The following is a 23,702-nucleotide window of genomic DNA, read 5'->3' on the forward strand; positions in this document are numbered from 1 at the left end:
AATTGTCAAATACCCTTGTATGTTTAGTTCCCAGTCATGATCATCTTGTAGCCATGTTTCCATAATGGCCACCAGATCATACCCATGTGTAGTTATTTGTACCATCAACTCGTCTATTTTGTTACAAATGCTGCGTGCATTCAGATAAAGAACTTTCAGATATGTTTGCTGACAATTTATTCCTGCTTTTACTACTTTATCTTTATCATTATACATTCTGTCCCTTCCTGACACGCTCTGGTTTTTAATTCCCCCACTGCTACCTTGCTCTATTGCCTTCTCCGCTGTCATTTTTATTCTTCGCTCTCTTAAAACCTCCCCCCCACTAATTCGTTGAAAGCCCTCTCTACAGCCCTAGTTACTCGATTCGCCAGGATTCTAGTCCCAGCACTGGCCAAGTGAAGTCCGTCCCAACGGAACAGCTCTCTCCTGTCCCAGTACTGATGCCAGTGTCCCAAGAAGCCAAACCCATTTCTCTCACACCAGTCTTTGAGCCACGCATTTAACTCTCTAATTTTATTTACCCTAGCCAAATTTGCACGTGGCTCAGGTAGTAATCCAGAGATTATTACCCTTGTGGTTCTGCTTTTTAATTTGGCCCCTAGCTGCTCAAACTCCCTCAGCAGAACCTCTTTCCTTGTCCTATCTATGTCGTTGGTACCAACATGGACCACGACAACTGGATCCTCCCCCTCCCACTCCAAGTTTCTCTCTAGCCCAGAGGAGATGTCCTTAACCCTGGCACCGGGCAGGCAACACAGCCTTCGGGACTCTCGCTCTCGGCTGCAAAGAACCCTATCTATCCCCCTAACAATACTATCACCTACCACTACAACATTTCTTTTATCTCCCCCCACTTGAATGGCCCCCCGCTCCACGGTGCTGTGGCCAGGTTGCTCATCCTCCCTGCAGTCCCTGCTCCTGTCCCCACAGGGAGTAAGAGCCTCGAACCTGTTGGACAAGTGCAAGGGCTGCGGCTCCTCCAACACTACCTCCTGGATCCCCGTACCTGCCTCACCTCTAGTCACACCATCCTGACCCTGGCCACGGACTACATCTGAATTAATTAATCTAATTGGTGTGACTACCTCCTGAAACACAGAGTCCAGGTAACTCTCCCCCTCCCTGATGTGTCTCAGTGTTTGAAGCTCGGACTCCAGCTCATCAACACGGAGCCGGAATTCCTCGAGCAGCCAGCACTTACTACAAATGTGATCACCGTGAGCATTAATGGTGTCCACCAGCTCCCACATATTGCAGCAGCAACACATCACCTGATCTCCCATTCTATGTAATTAATTAAATTTATTAATATTATTTTTAAATACCCTCTGCCCCGATTTTAGATGATGAATATCGCACCTTAGAAACTATAAACCACAGGGTTTAAGTTTAAAAAGAGAGAAATACTCACCAACCAATCACTTACCTGTTTTCTGGTGACGTCACACTTTGATTATTTTTTACCTCTCTCCTTCCCTCTGAGTTCTGAGTTCGAAGACTGGTAAACCTACCTGGTCTCTGGAGCCTTTTATAGCCCCGCTCGAGTTTCCCACCAACGCTCTGAGGCCTTACCTGGTCTCTGGAGCCTTTTATAGCCCCGCTCGAGTTTCCCACCAACGCTCTGAGGCCTTACCTGGTCTCTGGGGCCTTTTATAGCCCCGCTCGAGTTTCCCACCAACGCTCTGAGGCCTTACCTGGTCTCTGGAGCCTTTTATAGCCCCGCTCGAGTTTCCCACCAACGCTCTGAGGCCTTACCTGGTCTCTGGAGCCTTTTATAGCCCCGCTCGAGTTTCCCACCAACGCTCTGAGGCCTTACCTGGTCTCTGGAGCCTTTTATAGCCCCGCTCGAGTTTCCCACCAACGCTCTGAGGCCTTACCTGGTCTCTGGGGCCTTTTATAGCCCCGCTCTGCCGCTCGAGTTTCCCGCCGACGCAGTTCCTCATTCTCACTACAGCCTTGGCTCTCCACTATTTCCAGGTAGTTTTTTGTGTCCTCTTCCGTGAAGACAGAGACAAAAGTATTTGTTTAATTCCTCTGCCATTTCCTTATTCCCTATTATAGAGTGCAATTACTGGCACCAAACAGAAACTGAAATCATGAACAGCAGGCAGACTCACTGGGGCACATAACTCAGATTGTGGCAACAGTGATGGCAATGAGTGACTCTTATTTACTCCACAGGAACATGTTCCCCCCGAACCTGGTGGAAGCTTGCTTTAAACAGGTAAGAGTCCAGTCATCGAGAATCAATAAGTGTGCCCAGCTGGCACAGATATAATGCAAAAAAATTCATTTGGATACATATTTTAATGTGCAATGGCAGCTCCTGTGTTATTTCCGACCCCGAGTTCAATAACATGGTTTCTAATGAGAGTAGTCTTATTAAATGAGTGTTACAGTACAGAAACAGGGTGTAGAATCAGACAGAGTTACAGTACAGAAACAGTGTAGAATCAGAGAGAGTTACAGTACAGAAACAGTGTGTAGAATCAGAGAGAGTTACAGTACAGAAACAGTGTAGAATCAGAGAGAGTTACAGTACAGAAACAGGGTAGAATCAGAGAGAGTTACAGTACAGAAACAGTGTAGAATCAGAGAGAGTTACAGTACAGAAACAGTGTATAGAATCAGAGAGAGTTACAGTACAGAAACAGGGTATAGAATCAGAGAGTTACAGTACAGAAACAGGGTATAGAATCAGAGAGAGTTACAGTACAGAAACAGGGTATAGAATCAGAGAGAGTTACAGTACAGAAACAGGGTAGAATCAGAGAGAGTTACAGTACAGAAACAGGGTATAGAATCAGAGAGAGTTACAGTACAGAAACAGGGTGTAGAATCAGAGAGTTACAGTACAGAAACAGTGTATAGAATCAGAGAGAGTTACAGTACAGAAACAGGGTATAGAATCAGAGAGTTACAGTACAGAAACAGGGTATAGAATCAGAGAGAGTTACAGTACAGAAACAGGGTGTAGAATCAGAGAGAGTTACAGTACAGAAACAGGGTATAGAATCAGAGAGAGTTACAGTACAGAAACAGTGTAGAATCAGAGAGAGTTACAGTACAGAAACAGGGTATAGAATCAGAGAGAGTTACAGTACAGAAACAGTGTAGAATCAGAGAGAGTTACAGTACAGAAACAGGGTGTAGAATCAGAGAGAGTTACAGTACAGAAACAGTGTATAGAATCAGAGTTACAGTACAGAAACAGTGTAGAATCAGAGAGAGTTACAGTACAGAAACAGTGTAGAATCAGAGAGAGTTACAGTACAGAAACAGTGTATAGAATCAGAGAGAGTTACAGTGCAGAAACAGTGTATAGAATCAGAGAGAGTTACAGTACAGAAACAGTGTGTAGAATCAGAGAGAGTTACAGTACAGAAAAAGGGTATAGAATCAGAGAGAGTTACAGTACAGAAACAGGGTGTAGAATCAGAGAGAGTTACAGTACAGAAACAGTGTATAGAATCAGAGAGAGTTACAGTACAGAAACAGGGTGTAGAATCAGAGAGAGTTACAGTACAGAAACAGTGTATAGAATCAGAGAGAGTTACAGTACAGAAACAGTGTAGAATCAGAGAGAGTTACAGTACAGAAACAGTGTAGAATCAGAGAGAGTTACAGTACAGAAACAGGGTATAGAATCAGAGAGAGTTACAGTACAGAAACAGTGTAGAATCAGAGAGAGTTACAGTACAGAAACAGGGTATAGAATCAGAGAGAGTTACAGTACAGAAACAGTGTAGAATCAGAGAGAGTTACAGTACAGAAACAGTGTATAGAATCAGAGAGAGTTACAGTACAGAAACAGGGTGTAGAATCAGAGAGAGTTACAGTACAGAAACAGGGTATAGAATCAGAGAGAGTTACAGTACAGAAACAGGGTGTAGAATCAGAGAGAGTTACAGTACAGAAACAGTGTAGAATCAGAGAGAGTTACAGTACAGAAACAGGGTATAGAATCAGAGAGAGTTACAGTACAGAAACAGGGTATAGAATCAGAGAGAGTTACAGTACAGAAACAGGGTGTAGAATCAGAGAGTTACAGTACAGAAACAGGGTATAGAATCAGAGAGAGTTACAGTACAGAAACAGTGTAGAATCAGAGAGAGTTACAGTACAGAAACAGGGTATAGAATCAGAGAGAGTTACAGTACAGAAACAAGGTATAGAATCAGAGAGAGTTACAGTACAGAAACAAGGTATAGAATCAGAGAGAGTTACAGTACAGAAACAGGGTATAGAATCAGAGAGAGTTACAGTACAGAAACAAGGTATAGAATCAGAGAGAGTTACAGTACAGAAACAGGACATAGAATCAGAGAGAGTTACAGTACAGAAACAGGACATAGAATCAGAGAGAGTTACAGTACAGAAACAGGGTGTAGAATCAGAGAGAGTTACAGTACAGAAACAGGGTATAGAATCAGAGAGAGTTACAGTACAGAAACAGGACATAGAATCAGAGAGAGTTACAGTACAGAAACAGGGTATAGAATCAGAGAGAGTTACAGTACAGAAACAAGGTATAGAATCAGAGAGAGTTACAGTACAGAAACAGGACATAGAATCAGAGAGAGTTACAGTACAGAAACAGGACATAGAATCAGAGAGAGTTACAGTACAGAAACAGGACATAGAATCAGAGAGAGTTACAGTACAGAAACAGGACATAGAATCAGAGAGAGTTACAGTACAGAAACAGGGTATAGAATCAGAGAGAGTTACAGTACAGAAACAGGGTATAGAATCAGAGAGTTACAGTACAGAAACAGGGTATAGAATCAGAGAGAGTTACAGTACAGAAACAGGACATAGAATCAGAGAGAGTTACAGTACAGAAACAGGACATAGAATCAGACAGAGTTACAGTACAGAAACAGTGTAGAATCAGAGAGAGTTACAGTACAGAAACAGTATAGAATCAGAGAGAGTTACAGTACAGAAACAGTGTAGAATCAGAGAGAGTTACAGTACAGAAACAGTGTAGAATCAGAGAGAGTTACAGTACAGAAACAGGGTGTAGAATCAGAGAGAGTTACAGTACAGAAACAGGGTATAGAATCAGAGAGAGTTACAGTACAGAAACAGTGTAGAATCAGAGAGTTACAGTACAGAAACAGGGTATAGAATCAGACAGAGTTACAGTACAGAAACAGTGTAGAATCAGAGAGAGTTACAGTACAGAAACAGGGTATAGAATCAGAGAGAGTTACAGTACAGAAACAGGGTATAGAATCAGAGAGAGTTACAGTACAGAAACAGGGTATAGAATCAGAGAGAGTTACAGTACAGAAACAGTGTAGAATCAGAGAGTTACAGTACAGAAACAGGGTATAGAATCAGAGAGAGTTACAGTACAGAAACAGGGTATAGAATCAGAGAGAGTTACAGTACAGAAACAGTGTATAGAATCAGAGAGAGTTACAGTACAGAAACAGGGTATAGAATCAGAGAGAGTTACAGTACAGAAACAGGGTATAGAATCAGACAGAGTTACAGTACAGAAACAGGGTATAGAATCAGAGAGAGTTACAGTACAGAAACAGGGTGTAGAATCAGAGAGAGTTACAGTACAGAAACAGTGTAGAATCAGAGAGAGTTACAGTACAGAAACAGGGTATAGAATCAGAGAGAGTTACAGTACAGAAACAGTGTAGAATCAGAGAGAGTTACAGTACAGAAACAGTGTATAGAATCAGAGAGAGTTACAGTACAGAAACAGGGTGTAGAATCAGAGAGAGTTACAGTACAGAAACAGGGTATAGAATCAGAGAGAGTTACAGTACAGAAACAGGGTGTAGAATCAGAGAGAGTTACAGTACAGAAACAGTGTAGAATCAGAGAGAGTTACAGTACAGAAACAGGGTATAGAATCAGAGAGAGTTACAGTACAGAAACAGTGTAGAATCAGAGAGAGTTACAGTACAGAAACAGTGTAGAATCAGAGAGAGTTACAGTACAGAAACAGTGTAGAATCAGACAGAGTTACAGTACAGAAACAGTGTAGAATCAGAGAGAGTTACAGTACAGAAACAGTGTATAGAATCAGAGAGAGTTACAGTACAGAAACAGGGTGTAGAATCAGAGAGAGTTACAGTACAGAAACAGGGTGTAGAATCAGAGAGAGTTACAGTACAGAAACAGGGTATAGAATCAGAGAGAGTTACAGTACAGAAACAGTGTAGAATCAGAGAGAGTTACAGTACAGAAACAGTGTAGAATCAGAGAGAGTTACAGTACAGAAACAGTGTAGAATCAGAGAGAGTTACAGTACAGAAACAGTGTAGAATCAGAGAGAGTTACAGTACAGAAACAGTGTAGAATCAGAGAGAGTTACAGTACAGAAACAGTGTAGAATCAGAGAGAGTTACAGTACAGAAACAGGGTGTAGAATCAGAGAGAGTTACAGTACAGAAACAGGGTATAGAATCAGAGAGAGTTACAGTACAGAAACAGGGTATAGAATCAGAGAGAGTTACAGTACAGAAACAGTGTAGAATCAGACAGAGTTACAGTACAGAAACAGGGTATAGAATCAGAGAGAGTTACAGTACAGAAACAGTGTAGAATCAGAGAGAGTTACAGTACAGAAACAGGGTATAGAATCAGAGAGAGTTACAGTACAGAAACAGTGTAGAATCAGAGAGAGTTACAGTACAGAAACAGTGTATAGAATCAGAGAGAGTTACAGTACAGAAACAGGGTGTAGAATCAGAGAGAGTTACAGTACAGAAACAGGGTATAGAATCAGAGAGAGTTACAGTACAGAAACAGGGTGTAGAATCAGAGAGAGTTACAGTACAGAAACAGTGTAGAATCAGAGAGAGTTACAGTACAGAAACAGGGTATAGAATCAGAGAGAGTTACAGTACAGAAACAGGGTGTAGAATCAGAGAGAGTTACAGTACAGAAACAGGGTATAGAATCAGAGAGAGTTACAGTACAGAAACAGGGTATAGAATCAGAGAGAGTTACAGTACAGAAACAGGGTATAGAATCAGACAGAGTTACAGTACAGAAACAGGGTATAGAATCAGAGAGAGTTACAGTACAGAAACAGTGTAGAATCAGAGAGAGTTACAGTACAGAAACAGGGTATAGAATCAGACAGAGTTACAGTACAGAAACAGGGTATAGAATCAGAGAGAGTTACAGTACAGAAACAGGGTATAGAATCAGAGAGAGTTACAGTACAGAAACAGTGTATAGAATCAGAGAGAGTTACAGTACAGAAACAGGGTGTAGAATCAGACAGAGTTACAGTACAGAAACAGTGTATAGAATCAGAGAGAGTTACAGTACAGAAACAGGGTGTAGAATCAGAGAGAGTTACAGTACAGAAACAGGGTGTAGAATCAGAGAGAGTTACAGTACAGAAACAGTGTAGAATCAGAGAGAGTTACAGTACAGAAACAGGGTATAGAATCAGAGAGAGTTACAGTACAGAAACAGTGTAGAATCAGAGAGAGTTACAGTACAGAAACAGGGTATAGAATCAGACAGAGTTACAGTACAGAAACAGGGCATAGAATCAGAGTTACAGTACAGAAACAGTGTATAGAATCAGAGAGAGTTACAGTACAGAAACAGTGTAGAATCAGACAGAGTTACAGTACAGAAACAGTGTATAGAATCAGAGAGAGTTACAGTACAGAAACAGGGTATAGAATCAGAGAGAGTTACAGTACAGAAACAGGGTATAGAATCAGAGAGAGTTACAGTACAGAAACAGTGTATAGAATCAGAGAGAGTTACAGTACAGAAACAGGGTATAGAATCAGAGAGTTACAGTACAGAAACAGGGTGTAGAATCAGACAGAGTTACAGTACAGAAACAGGGTATAGAATCAGAGAGAGTTACAGTACAGAAACAGGGTATAGAATCAGAGAGAGTTACAGTACAGAAACAGGGTGTAGAATCAGACAGAGTTACAGTACAGAAACAGGGTATAGAATCAGAGAGAGTTACAGTACAGAAACAGGGTATAGAATCAGAGAGAGTTACAGTACAGAAACAGTGTATAGAATCAGAGAGAGTTACAGTACAGAAACAGGGTGTAGAATCAGACAGAGTTACAGTACAGAAACAGGGTATAGAATCAGAGAGAGTTACAGTACAGAAACAGGGTGTAGAATCAGACAGAGTTACAGTACAGAAACAGTGTATAGAATCAGAGAGAGTTACAGTACAGAAACAGGGTGTAGAATCAGAGAGAGTTACAGTACAGAAACAGGGTATAGAATCAGACAGAGTTACAGTACAGAAACAGTGTATAGAATCAGAGAGAGTTACAGTACAGAAACAGGGTGTAGAATCAGAGAGAGTTACAGTACAGAAACAGGGTATAGAATCAGAGAGAGTTACAGTACAGAAACAGGGTGTAGAATCAGAGAGAGTTACAGTACAGAAACAGGGTATAGAATCAGAGAGAGTTACAGTACAGAAACAGGGTGTAGAATCAGAGAGAGTTACAGTACAGAAACAGTGTAGAATCAGAGAGAGTTACAGTACAGAAACAGGGTATAGAATCAGAGAGTTACAGTACAGAAACAGGGTGTAGAATCAGAGAGAGTTACAGTACAGAAACAGTGTAGAATCAGAGAGAGTTACAGTACAGAAACAGGGTATAGAATCAGAGAGAGTTACAGTACAGAAACAGGGTATAGAATCAGAGAGAGTTACAGTACAGAAACAGGGTATAGAATCAGAGAGAGTTACAGTACAGAAACAGGGTGTAGAATCAGAGAGAGTTACAGTACAGAAACAGGGTATAGAATCAGAGAGAGTTACAGTACAGAAACAGGGTGTAGAATCAGAGAGAGTTACAGTACAGAAACAGGGTATAGAATCAGAGAGAGTTACAGTACAGAAACAGTGTAGAATCAGAGAGAGTTACAGTACAGAAACAGGATATAGAATCAGAGAGAGTTACAGTACAGAAACAGGGTGTAGAATCAGAGAGAGTTACAGTACAGAAACAGGGTATAGAATCAGAGAGAGTTACAGTACAGAAACAGTGTAGAATCAGACAGAGTTACAGTACAGAAACAGGGTGTAGAATCAGAGAGAGTTACAGTACAGAAACAGGATATAGAATCAGAGAGAGTTACAGTACAGAAACAGGGTATAGAATCAGAGAGAGTTACAGTACAGAAACAGGGTGTAGAATCAGAGAGAGTTACAGTACAGAAACAGGGTATAGAATCAGAGAGAGTTACAGTACAGAAACAGGGTATAGAATCAGAGAGAGTTACAGTACAGAAACAGGGTATAGAATCAGAGAGAGTTACAGTACAGAAACAGGGTGTAGAATCAGAGAGAGTTACAGTACAGAAACAGTGTAGAATCAGACAGAGTTACAGTACAGAAACAGGGTATAGAATCAGAGAGAGTTACAGTACAGAAACAGGGTGTAGAATCAGAGAGAGTTACAGTACAGAAACAGGGTGTAGAATCAGAGAGAGTTACAGTACAGAAACAGTGTAGAATCAGACAGAGTTACAGTACAGAAACAGGGTATAGAATCAGAGAGAGTTACAGTACAGAAACAGGGTATAGAATCAGAGAGAGTTACAGCACAGAAACAGGGTATAGAATCAGAGAGAGTTACAGTACAGAAACAGGGTATAGAATCAGAGAGAGTTACAGTACAGAAACAGTGTAGAATCAGACAGAGTTACAGTACAGAAACAGGGTGTAGAATCAGAGAGAGTTACAGTACAGAAACAGGATATAGAATCAGAGAGAGTTACAGTACAGAAACAGGGTATAGAATCAGAGAGAGTTACAGTACAGAAACAGGGTGTAGAATCAGAGAGAGTTACAGTACAGAAACAGGGTATAGAATCAGAGAGAGTTACAGTACAGAAACAGGGTATAGAATCAGAGCGAGTTACAGTACAGAAACAGGGTATAGAATCAGAGAGAGTTACAGTACAGAAACAGTGTAGAATCAGACAGAGTTACAGTACAGAAACAGGGTGTAGAATCAGAGAGTTACAGTACAGAAACAGGGTGTAGAATCAGAGAGAGTTACAGTACAGAAACAGGGTGTAGAATCAGAGAGTTACAGTACAGAAACAGGGTGTAGAATCAGAGAGAGTTACAGTACAGAAACAGGGTATAGAATCAGAGAGAGTTACAGTACAGAAACAGTGTAGAATCAGACAGAGTTACAGTACAGAAACAGGGTGTAGAATCAGAGAGTTACAGTACAGAAACAGGGTGTAGAATCAGAGAGAGTTACAGTACAGAAACAGGGTGTAGAATCAGAGAGTTACAGTACAGAAACAGGGTGTAGAATCAGACAGAGTTACAGTACAGAAACAGGGTGTAGAATCAGAGAGTTACAGTACAGAAACAGGGTATAGAATCAGAGAGAGTTACAGTACAGAAACAGTGTAGAATCAGACAGAGTTACAGTACAGAAACAGGGTGTAGAATCAGAGAGAGTTACAGTACAGAAACAGGGTATAGAATCAGAGAGAGTTACAGTACAGAAACAGGGTGTAGAATCAGAGAGTTACAGTACAGAAACAGGGTGTAGAATCAGAGAGAGTTACAGTACAGAAACAGTGTAGAATCAGAGAGAGTTACAGTACAGAAACAGTGTAGAATCAGAGAGAGTTACAGTACAGAAACAGGGTATAGAATCAGAGAGAGTTACAGTACAGAAACAGTGTATAGAATCAGAGAGAGTTACAGTACAGAAACAGTGTAGAATCAGAGAGAGTTACAGTACAGAAACAGGGTGTAGAATCAGACAGAGTTACAGTACAGAAACAGGGTATAGAATCAGAGAGAGTTACAGTACAGAAACAGTGTAGAATCAGAGAGAGTTACAGTACAGAAACAGGGTATAGAATCAGAGAGAGTTACAGTACAGAAACAGTGTAGAATCAGAGAGAGTTACAGTACAGAAACAGTGTAGAATCAGAGAGAGTTACAGTACAGAAACAGTGTATAGAATCAGAGAGAGTTACAGTACAGAAACAGGGTGTAGAATCAGAGAGAGTTACAGTACAGAAACAGGGTATAGAATCAGAGAGAGTTACAGTACAGAAACAGGGTGTAGAATCAGAGAGAGTTACAGTACAGAAACAGGGTGTAGAATCAGAGAGAGTTACAGTACAGAAACAGGGTGTAGAATCAGAGAGAGTTACAGTACAGAAACAGGGTATAGAATCAGAGTTACAGTACAGAAACAGGGTGTAGAATCAGAGAGAGTTACAGTACAGAAACAGGGTATAGAATCAGAGAGAGTTACAGTACAGAAACAGGGTATAGAATCAGAGAGAGTTACAGTACAGAAACAGGGTGTAGAATCAGAGAGAGTTACAGTACAGAAACATGGCATAGAATCAGAGTTACAGTACAGAAACAGGGTATAGAATCAGAGAGAGTTACAGTACAGAAACAGGGTATAGAATCAGAGAGTTACAGTACAGAAACAGGGTATAGAATCAGAGAGAGTTACAGTACTGAAACAGGGTGTAGAATCAGAGAGTTACAGTACAGAAACAGGGTATAGAATCAGAGAGAGTTACAGTACAGAAACAGGGTATAGAATCAGAGTTACAGTACAGAAACAGGGTATAGAATCAGAGAGTTACAGTACTGAAACAGGGTGTAGAATCAGAGAGAGTTACAGTACTGAAACAGGGTGTAGAATCAGAGAGTTACAGTACAGAAACAGGGTGTAGAATCAGAGAGAGTTACAGTACAGAAACAGGGTATAGAATTAGAGAGTTACAGTACAGAAACAGGGTATAGAATCAGAGAGAGTTACAGTACAGAAACAGGACATAGAATCAGAGAGAGTTACAGTACAGAAACAGGGTATAGAATCAGAGAGAGTTACAGTACAGAAACAGGGTATAGAATCAGAGAGTTACAGTACAGAAACAGGGTATAGAATCAGAGAGAGTTACAGTACAGAAACAGGGCATAGAATCAGAGAGAGTTACAGTACAGAAACAGGGTATAGAATCAGAGAGTTACAGTACCAGTCTCACTTATACACCATCAATAACCCCTCATTAACAGTGCGAGTCTCAACTCTCCCCCCAGCAGTCCCGATTATCTTTTGTTCTATTTACAAGCCCCCCTAAAACGCTCAAATAGATTCCGGTGTAAAACTCACTCCTGGGGATCGGTTATTCTATATATAAACCACCCGAGCCCCTCAATTAAATTCCAGCCTGTAACTCTCCCGGGCATATTATTTCTGTATATAAAACCTCCCAAACACTTGGATTAGATTAAAGCCTGTAACTCACTCCCAGGTATTGGTTATTCTATATATAAACCCCCCTGAACCCCTTGATTAGATTCTATCCTGTAACTCACTCACTGTGGGCGTTGCTGGCAAAGCCGGCATTTATTGCCCATCGCTAATTGCGCTCAAGATGATGGTGGTGAGCCACCTTCATGAACCGCTGCAGTCCGTGTGGTGAAGATGCTCCCACAGTGCTGTTAGGGAGGGAGTTCCAGACTTTTGACCCAGCGATGAGGGATCGGCGATATATTTCCATGTCAGGATGGTGTGTGACTTGGAGGGGATCTTGCAGATGATGGTGTTCCCAGGTGCCTGCTGCCCTTGTCCTTCTAGATGGTAGAGGTCATGGTTTGGGAGAAGCTGTCGAAGAAGCCTTGGCAAGTTGCTGCAGTGCATCTTGTAGATGGTACACACTGCAGCCATGGTGCGCCGGTGGTGGAGGGAGTGAATGTTTAAGGCGGTGGTTGGGGTGCCAATCAAGCGGGCTGCTTTGTCCTGGATGGTGTCGAGCTTCTTGAGTGTTGTTGGAGCTGCACTCATCCAGTCAAATGGAGAGTATTCCATCACACTCCTTACTTGTGCCTTGTAGATGGTGGAAAGCCTTTGGGGAGTCAGGAGATGAGACACTCACTGCAGAATACCCAGCCTCTGACCTGCTCTTGTAGCCACAGTATTTGTGTGACTGGTCCAGTTAAGTTCCTGATCAATAGTGACCCCCCAGGATGTTGATGGTGGGGGATTCGGCGATGGTAATGCCGTTGAATGTCGAGGAGCGGTGGTTAGACTTTCACTTGTTGGAGATAGTCATTGCCTGGCACTTGTGTGGCACAAATGTTACTTGACACTTAACCCAAGCCTGAACGTCGTCAAGGTCTTGCCCACATGCGGGCATGGGTTGCTTCATTATCGGAGGAGTTGTGAATGACGCTGAACGCTGTGCAATCATCAGCAAACATCCCCACTTCTGACCTTATGATGGAGGGAAGGTCATTGATGAAGCAGCTGAAGATGGTTGAGCCTAGCACACTGCCCTGAGGACCTCCTAGAGCGATGTCCTGGGGCTGAGATGATTGACCAACAACCAAAACTATCTTCCTTTGTACTAGGTATGACTCCAGCCAGCGGAGAATTTTTCCCGATTCCCATTTACTTCAATTTTACTAGGGCTTCTTGATGCCACACTCGCTCAAATGCTGCCTTGGTGTCAGGGGCAGTCACTCTCGCTTCACCTCTGGAATTGAGCTCTTTTGTCCATGTTTAGACCAAGGTTGTAATGAAGTCGGGAGCTGAGTGGTCCTGGCGGAACCCAAACTGAGTATCAGTGAGCAGGTTATTGGTGAGTAAGTGCTGCTTGATAGCACTGTGGACGACACTTTGTTGATAATTGAGAGTAGACTGATGGGGTGGTAATTGGACAATTGGATTTGTCCTGCTTTTTGTGGACAGGACATACCTGGGCAGCTTTCCACATTGTCGGGTAGATGCCAGTGTTGTAGCTGTACTGGAACAGCTTGGCTAGAGGCTCAGGTATCTGTTATTCTACATATAAACTGCCGAACCCTTCGATTAGATTCCAGCCTGTAACTCACTCCCGGGTATCCGTTATTCTATATATAAACCTCCGAACCCCTCGATTAGATTCCAGCCTGTAACTCACTCCCGGGTATCTGTTATTCTATATATAAACCCCCGAACCCCTCGATTAGATTCCAGCCTGTAACTCACTCCCAGGTATCTGTTATTCTATATATAAACCCCCCCGATTAGATTCCAGCCTGTAACTCACTCCCGGGTATCCGTTATTCTATATATAAACCCCCCGAACCCCTGATTAGATTCCAGCCTGTAACTCACTCCCGGGTATCCGTTATTCTATATATAAACCCCCGAACCCCTCGATTAGATTCCAGCCTGTAACTCACTCCCGGGTATCTGTTATTCTATATATAAACCCCCCGAACCCCTGATTAGATTCCAGCCTGTAACTCACTCCCGGGTATCTGTTATTCTATATATAAACCCGCTGGACCCCTCGATTAGATTCCAGCCTGTAACTCACTCCCGGGTATCTGTTATTCTATATATGAACCCCTCGATTAGATTCCAGCCTGTAACTCACCCTCGGGTATCTGTTATTCTATATATAAATCCCCCCGAACCCCTCGATTAGATTCCAGCCTGTAACTCACTCCCGGGTATCTGTTATTCTATATATAAACCCCCCGATTAGATTCCAGCCTGTAACTCACCCTCGGGTATCTGTTATTCTATATATAAACCCCCTGAACCCCTCGATTAGATTCTATCCTCTGACCTGTCCCTTTTCATCCTGAATGATCATTGCTTGTTCTTTGCTTAACTTTTAGTTTAAAACCAACTATGCCATGAGAAAAGTTAAGCCAATCATTGCGGAGAATGAAACTTTCAGCCCGAGTACAGTGATCAACAACGTCACACAGGCCATGAAGCTTCTACTGGAGGGGACGGAGGAGGCGATCCCAATACCGGGCTCCGTCGATGCGGTCAATGCCCTGGGGCTGGTCGTGTTCTCCATGAGCTTTGGGCTGGTGATTGGGAAAATGAAAGAAGAAGGAAGGGCGCTCCGGGATTTCTTCAACTGTCTGAATGAAGCGATTATGCAGTTGGTGTCGGTGATCATGTGGTATGGAGTTTCTAGTCACAGTAACCTGGGCCTTTGTTGGAGCTATATCTGTGTGTGTGCGCCTCTGTATATCTGCCTGTCTGTGTATACATGTGCTGGTTTAGCTGTGTGTGTCTGTCTGTGTCTGTCTATATCTGCGTGTGTCTGTATGTGTGTATACATGTGCTTGTTCAGCTGTGTATATGTGTTTGTTTCTCTGTATATATCTGTCTGGAAGTGTCTGTGTAAGCGGTGTATCTGGGCCTCTATATGTACATGCATGTGTGAATCTATGTATATATCTTTGTGTCTGTGCATATATGTACATATGTCTCTATATACGTGTGTATATGTCTGATGTGTATGTTCCTGTTTGTATACCTGCATGAGAGTTTGTGTATATATATACACACACACAATCACTGCATTGGCTTCTCTTCCCGCTCCCAAACCGTTACCTCTGGAATCTCCCAAGGATCTATCCTTGGCCAGATCCTATTTCTCAACTACATGCTGCCCCTCGACGATATAATCCGAAAACACGCCAGGTTCCACATATACGCTGACGACACCCAGCTCTACCTCACCACCACTTCTCTCAGCCGCTACACTGCCTCCGATTTGCCACGCTGCTTGTCTGACATCCAGGAATGGATGAGCAGAAATTTCCTCCAACTAAATATTGGGAAGACTGAAGCAGAATAGAAATGTGGTAGTGATCGGGGATTCTATAATTAGGGGGATAGATAGCATCCTCTGCAGCCAAGAATCCCGAGCAGTGTGTTGCCTACCCGGTGCTAGGGCAAGTGATATCTCGAGGTGGCTGGAGAAGAATTTGGAAAGGGAGGGGGTAAATCCAGTTGTTATTGTCCATGTCGGACAAAACTGATCTTTTTCAGGTTGGCAGGCTGTAACTAGTGGGGTGCCGCAAGGATCAGTGTTGGGGCCTCATCTATTTACAATCTACATCAATGACCTAGATGAAGGGACCGAGTGTAATGTATCCCAGTTTGCTGATGATACAAAGCTAGGTGGGACAGTAAGTTGTGAGGAGAACATAAAGGGCACGACCTTGCCAGCCCTGGGGAGGCGGGACTGCCGGGAAAATGGTAGAATCTGGGGGCGGGTGCCCTACCCGCCCCCACCCCGCCTCCGTGCCGTCTTGCCAGGAGGGCAGGTAGCCGACCCGCGCCGGGTCCCGTCTCCTTGGAGGCGGGAAGGGGATTAGTGTCACTTATCTGCCCGTTAACAGGTAGTTAACAAGCAGATAAGAGGATTACCCCCATTTTACCCACACAAGTGCGGGCTTCCGGAAGGCTCCGAACCCTGTCAGGGTCACCGAGGCGAGCAGTGGGTCTGCGGAGTTCGGAGGGGTGCAAGTGTGCTGTGAAGGTAAGTGATGGGTGCAAGTGTGGAGAGCTGAGTGGAAAGTGTTAGTAAAAGTTTACTTACCTTTGTTCCTTCCTGCAGGCTTCTGCTGGGCAGGCTTAACAAGGTCAATCAAGGGAAAATGGCGTGGGTTGGCCAGAAGTTGATGGAGGCGGGACTGAAACCCGACAACTGGGAGTCCCGCCTCCAAAAGCTCCCCATTGGCAAAATCCAGCCAACAGAGTCTGCGAAGGGATATCGATAGACTGAGTGAGTGGGCAGTAAGGTGGCAGATGTAGGAAAGGGGAGGTTATTCACTTTGGTAGGGAAAATAGAAAAATACTTTTTTTAAATGCTGAGAAACTTCCAAATGTTGGGATATGAGATCGGGCAGGAGAGTGGAGTTGAGGTCGATGATCAGCCATGATCTTATTGAATGGCGGAGCAGGCTTGAAGGGCCATATGGCCTATTCCTGCTCTTACTTCTTATGTTCTTAGAGTCAGAGTCATAACGGCACAGAAAGAGGACATTCGGCCCATCGAGTCCGTGCCGGCTCTCTGTAGAGCAATCCAGTCAGTCCCACTCCCCCGCTCTATCCCCGTAGCCCTGCAAGTTTATTTCCCTCAAGTGCTTATCCAGTCTCCCCTTGAAAACATTGAGTGTCTCCGCTTCCATCGGCAACGAATTCCAGGTCATCACCACTCGCTGTGTAAAAAAGTTTTCCCTCACTTCCCCCCTGTATCTCTTGCCCAAAACCTTAAATCTGTGTCCCCCAGTCCTTGTACCATCAACTAGTGGGAACAGCCTTTCCCCGTCTAGCCTATCCAAACCCGTCATAATCTTGTACACCTCTATCAAATCACCCCTCAACCTCCTTTGCTCTAATGAAAACAAATCCAGCTTCTCCAACCTGTCCCTGTAGCTAAGATCCCCCATCCCCGGACCCATTCTGGTAAATCTCCTCTGCACCCTCTCAAGGGCCTTCACATCCTTCCTAAAGTGTGGTGATCAGAACTGGATGCAATACTCCAGCTGTGGCCTAACCAGCACTTTATAAAGGTTCAGCATAACTTCTCTACTTTTGTACTCAATACCTCTATTTATGAAGCCCAAGATCCCATATGCTTTGTTAACTACTCTCAATATGTCCTGCCACCTTCAGGGACCTATGCACATTAATTCCCAGGTCCCTCTGTCCCTGCACACTCTTTAAAACTGTGCCATTAAGTGTATATTGCCTCTCCCTGTTTCTTCTGCCAAAATGCATCACCTCACACTTCTGTATTAAATTCCATCTGCCACTTGTCTGCCCATTCTGCTAGCCTTTCTATGTCCTGTTGCAGTCGATTGGTATCATCACTGTTTGTCACACTCACAAGTTTGGTGTCATCGGCAAATTTAGAAATTCTACTGTATTCCAATATCCAGGTCATTTATATATCAAAAAAAGCAGTGGCCCCAGCACTGACCCTTGGGGAACACCACTGTCTACCATCCTCCAGTCTGAAAAACAGCCATTTACCACAACTCACTGTTTTCTGTCCTTAAGCCAATTCCTTATCCAAGCTGCCACTGACCCACCTATTCCATGAGCCTCAATTTTGTTAACCAGCCTTCTATGTGGTACTTTGTCAAACGCCTTCCGAAAATCCATGTAGAAAACATCCATTGCATTCACTTCATCAATCCTATGTTACTTCATCCAAAAATTCAATTAGATTAGTCAGACACAATCTTCCTTTTACAAACCCATGTTGGCTCTCCTTAATGAGCTTAAACCTCTCCAAGTGGCTGTTAATTTTTTCCTTGATTATTGTTTCTAAAACTTTACCCACCACTAATGTTAAACTGACCGGCCTGTAGTTACTAGGATTGTCCTTGCACCCTTTGTTGAACAATGGTGTCACATTTGCCACTTCCCAATCCTGAGGCACCTCCCCTGCATCTAGGGAAGATTGGAAAATTATGGCAAGCCCTTCCGCTATCTCCTCCCCCCAATTCCCTTAGCAATCCATAGATATGGGAAGAGAAAAAGATTGGTAAAGTCAAGCGTAGGTCCCTTGCAGTCAGAATCAGGGGAATTTATAATGGGGAACAAAGAAATGGCAGACCAATTAAATACATACTTTGGTTCTGTCTTCACAAAGGAGGACACAAATAACCTCTCAGAGATGTCAGGAACATAGGGTCTAATGAAGGAGGAACTGAATGAAATCAGTATTTGTAGCGAAATGGTGCTTGGGAAATTGACGGGATTGAAGGCCGATAAATCCCCAGGGCCTGATAATCTACATCCTAGGGTACTTAAGGAAGTGGCCCTAGAAATAGTAGATGCATTGCTGGTCATCTTCCAAAATTCAATAGACTCTGGAACAGTACCCATGGATTGGAGGGTAGCTAATGTAACCCCACGATTTAAAAAAAGGTGGTAGAGAAAAAACAGGGAATTATAGACTGGTAAGCCTGACATCGGTAGTGGGGAAAATGCTAGAGACCATTATAAAAGATGTAATAGCAGAGCACTTGGAAAACAGTGACAGGATTGGACAAAGTCAACATGGATTTACAAAAGGTAAATCGTGCTTGACTAATCTACTGGAATTTGAGGATGTAACTGGTAGAATAGATAAGGGAGAACCAGTTGATGTGGTGTATTTGGACTTTCAGAAGGCTTTTGATAAGGTCCCACATAAAAGACTAGCGTGCAAAGTTAAAGCACATGGGGTTGGGGGTAAGGTACTGACTTGGATAGAGAACTGGTTGGCAGACAGAAAGCAAAGAGTTGGAATAAACAGGTCTTTTTCTGAGCGGAAGGCAGTGACTAGTGGGGTACCGCAGGGATCGATGCTAGGACCCCAGTTATTCACAATATATATTAATGATCTAGACGAGGGAACTAGATGTAATATCTCCAAGTTTGCAGACGACACAAAGCTGGGTGGGCGTGTGTGCTGTGAGGAGGATGCAGAGAAACTCCAGTACGATTCAGACAGATTGGGCAGATGCATGGCAGATGCAGTATAATGTGGATAAATGCGAGGTTATCCACTTTGGTGGCAAAAACAGGAAGGCAGATTATTATCTGAACGGCAATAGATTGGAAAAAGGGGAAGAGCAACGAGACCTGGGTGTCCTTGTGCACCAGCTGCTGAAGGTAAGCATGCAGGTGCAGCAGGCAGTTAAGAAGGCAAATGGTATGTTGGCCTTCATAGCGAGAGGATTCGAGTACAGGAGCAAGGATGTCTTGCAGCAGTTGTACAGGGCCTTGGTGAGACCACACCTTGAGTATTGTGTGCAGTTTTGGTCGCCTTATCTGAGGAAGGATGTTCTTGCCATGGAGGAAGTACATCGAAGATTCACCAGACTGATACCTGGGATGGCAGGAATGACGTATGAGGTGAGATTGGGTCGATTAGGCTTATATTCACTCGAGTTTAGAAGAATGAGAGGGGATCTCATTGAAACTTATAAAATTCTAACAGGACTAGACAGACTAGATGCAGGAAGGATGTTCCCGATGGCCGGGGAGTCCAGAACCAGGGGTCACAGTCTAAGGATAAGGGGGAAGCCATTTAGGACAGAGATGAGGAGGAATTTTTTCACCCAGAGAGTGGTGAACCTGTGGAATTCTCTACCACAGAAGGCAGTAGAGGCCAATTCATTAAATATATTCAAGAAGGAGTTGGATATATTTCTTAAGGCTAAAGGGATATGGGGAGAAGGCAGGGACCGGGTACTGAATTTGGCTGATCAGCCATGATTTCATTAAATGGCGGAGCAGGCTCGAGGGGCTGAATGGCCAACTCCTGCTCCTATCTTCTATGTTTCTATGTACTCACCAGCACGTGGCACCAGGAGTAATCCGGAGATTACTACCTTTGAGGTCCTGCTTTTTAACATCTCTCTTAGCTCCCTAAATTCTGCCTGCAGGACCTCATCCCTCTTTCTGCCTATGTCATTGGTACTGATATGGACAACGACCTTTGGCTGTTCACCCTCCCCCCTCAGTGTCCTGCAGCCGCTCAGTGACATCCTTGACCCTGGCAACAGGGAGGCAACATGCCATCCTGGAGTCACGTCTACGGCCGCAGAAACACCTGTCTGCTCTCCTAACTATCAAATCCCCGACCACTACTGCCCTTCCACTCTTTCCTCACCCCTGTGCAGCAGAGCCACCCGTGGTGCCATGGACTTGACTCTGGCTGCACTCCCCAGAGGAACCATCGCCCTCACCAGTACTCAGAACAGAATACTGGTTGGAGAGCGTGATTCACTCCGGGGACTCCTGCACTACCTGCCTGGCCCTCCTCTTCTGTCTGGCGGTCACCCATTCCCTCTCTGCCTGCATGTTCTTAAAACGACAGGTAGGAACAGAGAGGAGGTCCTGCTGAAGGAGCATCAGGAGTTAGGAGCTAAATTAAAAGCAGGAACTTGAGGGTAATAATCACTGGATTATTGCCCGAGCCACATGCAAATTGGCATAGAAGCAGTCAGATCAAGAGAATTAACATGTGACTAAAGGGCTGGTGTGGGAAAGAGGAGTTCCTTTTCATGGGATGCTGGCATCAGTACTGGGACAGGAAGGAGCTGTACTGATGGGATGGGCTCCACCTGAACCAGGATGGGACCTGTGTCCTAGCGGAAAGGGTAAATAGGGAGGTGGCAAAGGCTTTAAACTAGTAAGATGGAGGGAGGGATCTACAAGAAATGAAACCAGCCTAAATATAAACAAAACAGTAAAGGAGAGCATAGGAAAGAGTAAAATAAGGAAGGATATTGATGGCCAGGGAATAAATGGAGTTATAGAACAGGAGTGCAAAAAGATGGTTAAAAATAAAAAAAAGTGAAAGGAACTGCTATTAAAAAGGAGTTAAACTGTCTGTACAGCAATGCACGCCGTGCCCATAATTAAACATGGGAGCTGGAGGCAATCATGCGTTGTGAGGAACCAGACATAGTAGGGATTACTGAGACATGGCTAAAGAGAAATCAGGACTGGGAATTAAACATTGCAGAGTATAACATATTTAGAAAAGATAGGGAAAAAGGGGAGGAGGAGTAGCTGTACTTATTGGGATAACATAATGGCAGTAGAAAAAAGTGACGCAGCCATCAGCAAGACAGAAATAGAATACATACGGATAGAGATAAAAGATAATAAAGGATCAATCACACTAATAGGGGCAGTCCAAAAAAATTATGGAAATGAGTAAAAAATAGAATCATCATCATGGGGGATTTCAACTACCCCGATTATTAATTGGACAGAAAAGTTAGGTAACGGGGATAAGGGAATGGAGTTCCTACAATGTGTATGGGACTCCTTTCTAACCCAATATGTAAAAAGTCCAACAAGGAAGGATTCGCTATTGGATCTAGTAATGGGGAATGAACCAGAGCAGATAAGAGAAGTAAAAGTAGGGGAACATCTAGGCAATAGTGACCATAATATACTACACTTTAAAATAATAGAGAAGGACATAAGTATGACAAAGACCAGGGTAATAGGTTGGAGAAAAGCTGATTGAGGAGCTTAGAATTTGGAAAAATAAAATGGACAACAATATTGGCAAACAATGATATAGAACAGCAATGGAAACATTTAAAACGGTGTTCAACAGAGTCCAGGAAAAATATATTCCACTAAAAAAGAACAAGCTAAACACTAATGAGACACCATGCATGAATAAAGCCATAAGGGAAAAATTGAGGGCAAGGAAAGAGGCATACATTAAGTACATAGACAGCAGGGGAGACCACGATAAGGGAAAATACGAAGAGATTAGGAGAGAAGTCAAAAAAAAGGACGGCAAAGAGGAACTATGAAATTAAATTATCAAGTAATATATAGCAAAATATTTTACAGGCACATCAATAAAAAAAAGAGGAAAATGGGAATGGGAATAGGGCCACTAAGGGATGACCAGGATAATACCACAGGCAGTGATCGAGAGATGGCAGAAATATTAAATAATTAACTTTGCCTCAGTATGTACCAGGGAGATAGAACAGGTGGACATAACATTGGATCTTTAGACTAGCAATGAAATAACTATTTAAAATAGAGAGGAGATATATTAAATAAACTAATCAAACTCAAAAAAAAAACCATGGTCCAGATTGATTGCATCTGCACATTTTAAAAGAATCTCAGGAAGAGATAGCAGAGGCATTACTACACATACTTAATAGTTCATTAGAAAAAAGGTGTAGTGCCGGAGGACTGGCAGATAGCTAACATAATACCTATATTTAAGAAGGGAGATAAAACATGTCCAGGGGATTATAGACCAGTCAGCTTAACATCAGTGGTAGAAAAAATAATGGAATTCCTACTAAAAGGAGAAAATAGAAGAACATCTAGAAGCCAAAAATCTAATAATTAATAGTCAACATGGATTTCAAAAGGGAAAGTCCTGTTTGACCAACTTTATTGAATTTTTTGAAGAGGTAACAGAGAGAGTAGACAAGGGTAATGCAGTAGATGTAATTTATCTGGATTTTCAAAAGACCTTCAATAAAGGTATCACGTAATAGACTAATGAATATGGTCAGAGAATGCGGAGTCAGGGGACAAGTAGCAGAATGAATAGCTAGCTGGCTTCAAGACAGAAAGCAGAGAGTAGGGGTAAAGGGTAGCTATTCAGAGTGGCAGAAGGTGGGAAGTGGTGTTCCACAAGGATCAGTGATGGAACCACTATTGTTCACAATTTATATTAACGATTTAGACTTGGAATCAAAAGCACAATTTCTAAATTTGCAGATGACACCAAATTGGGGGGGATAGTTAATACTGAGGAGGACTGCAACAAATTACAGGAAGACATTCATAAACTTGCAGAATGGGTATATAATTGGCAAATGAAATTCAACACAGATAAATGTGAGGTATTACATTTTGGTAGGAAGAATAGGGAGGTCACATTAGTGTGCGAGTCCAGATGGAGTAGAGGAACAAAGGGATCTCGGAGTACAAATACACAAATCACTAACAGTAATGACACAGGTTAACAAGGCCATAAAAAAAGCAAACCAAGCACTAGGATTTATTTCTATAGGGATAGAATTGAAAAGTAGTGAAGTTATGCTAAACATGTATCGAACCTTGGTTAGACCACACCCTAGAGTATTGCGTACAATTCTGGTCGCCATATTATAGAAAGGATAGAGGCACTGGAGAGGGTGCAGAGAAGATTGACATGGATACCAGAAATGCGAGGGTATACCTATCAGGTAAGAATGAACAGGCTGGGTCTCTTTTCGCTTGAAAAAAGGCTGAGGGGTGACCTAATTTAGGACTATAAAATTATGAAGGGTTTTGATAGAGTGGATACAGAGAGAATGTTTCCACTTGTGGGGAAGAGCGAAACTAGAGGCCATCGATATAAGATAGTCACCGAGAAAT

The 23,702-nt window shown here is 42.9% G+C and overlaps 1 protein-coding gene across 1 annotated transcript in view; it reads left to right on the top strand.

Annotated features, from left to right (window-relative positions):
- Nucleotides 1–23,702, top strand: part of LOC147123887 (excitatory amino acid transporter 1-like) — a 187,910-nt gene that overhangs the window by 34,506 nt on the left and 129,702 nt on the right. The window contains exons 3-4 of the mRNA XM_085962625.1: nt 2,185–2,227; nt 14,654–14,949. Of these exons, the coding sequence (XP_085818751.1) occupies nt 2,185–2,227; nt 14,654–14,949 (339 nt within the window). The remainder of the gene's footprint in view (nt 1–2,184; nt 2,228–14,653; nt 14,950–23,702) is intronic.

This window comes from Somniosus microcephalus, chromosome 1, assembly GCF_052327205.1.
Source record: "Somniosus microcephalus isolate GS21.2 chromosome 1, FLI_Smic_1.0, whole genome shotgun sequence".
NCBI classification, from domain to species: Eukaryota; Metazoa; Chordata; class Chondrichthyes; order Squaliformes; family Somniosidae; genus Somniosus; species Somniosus microcephalus.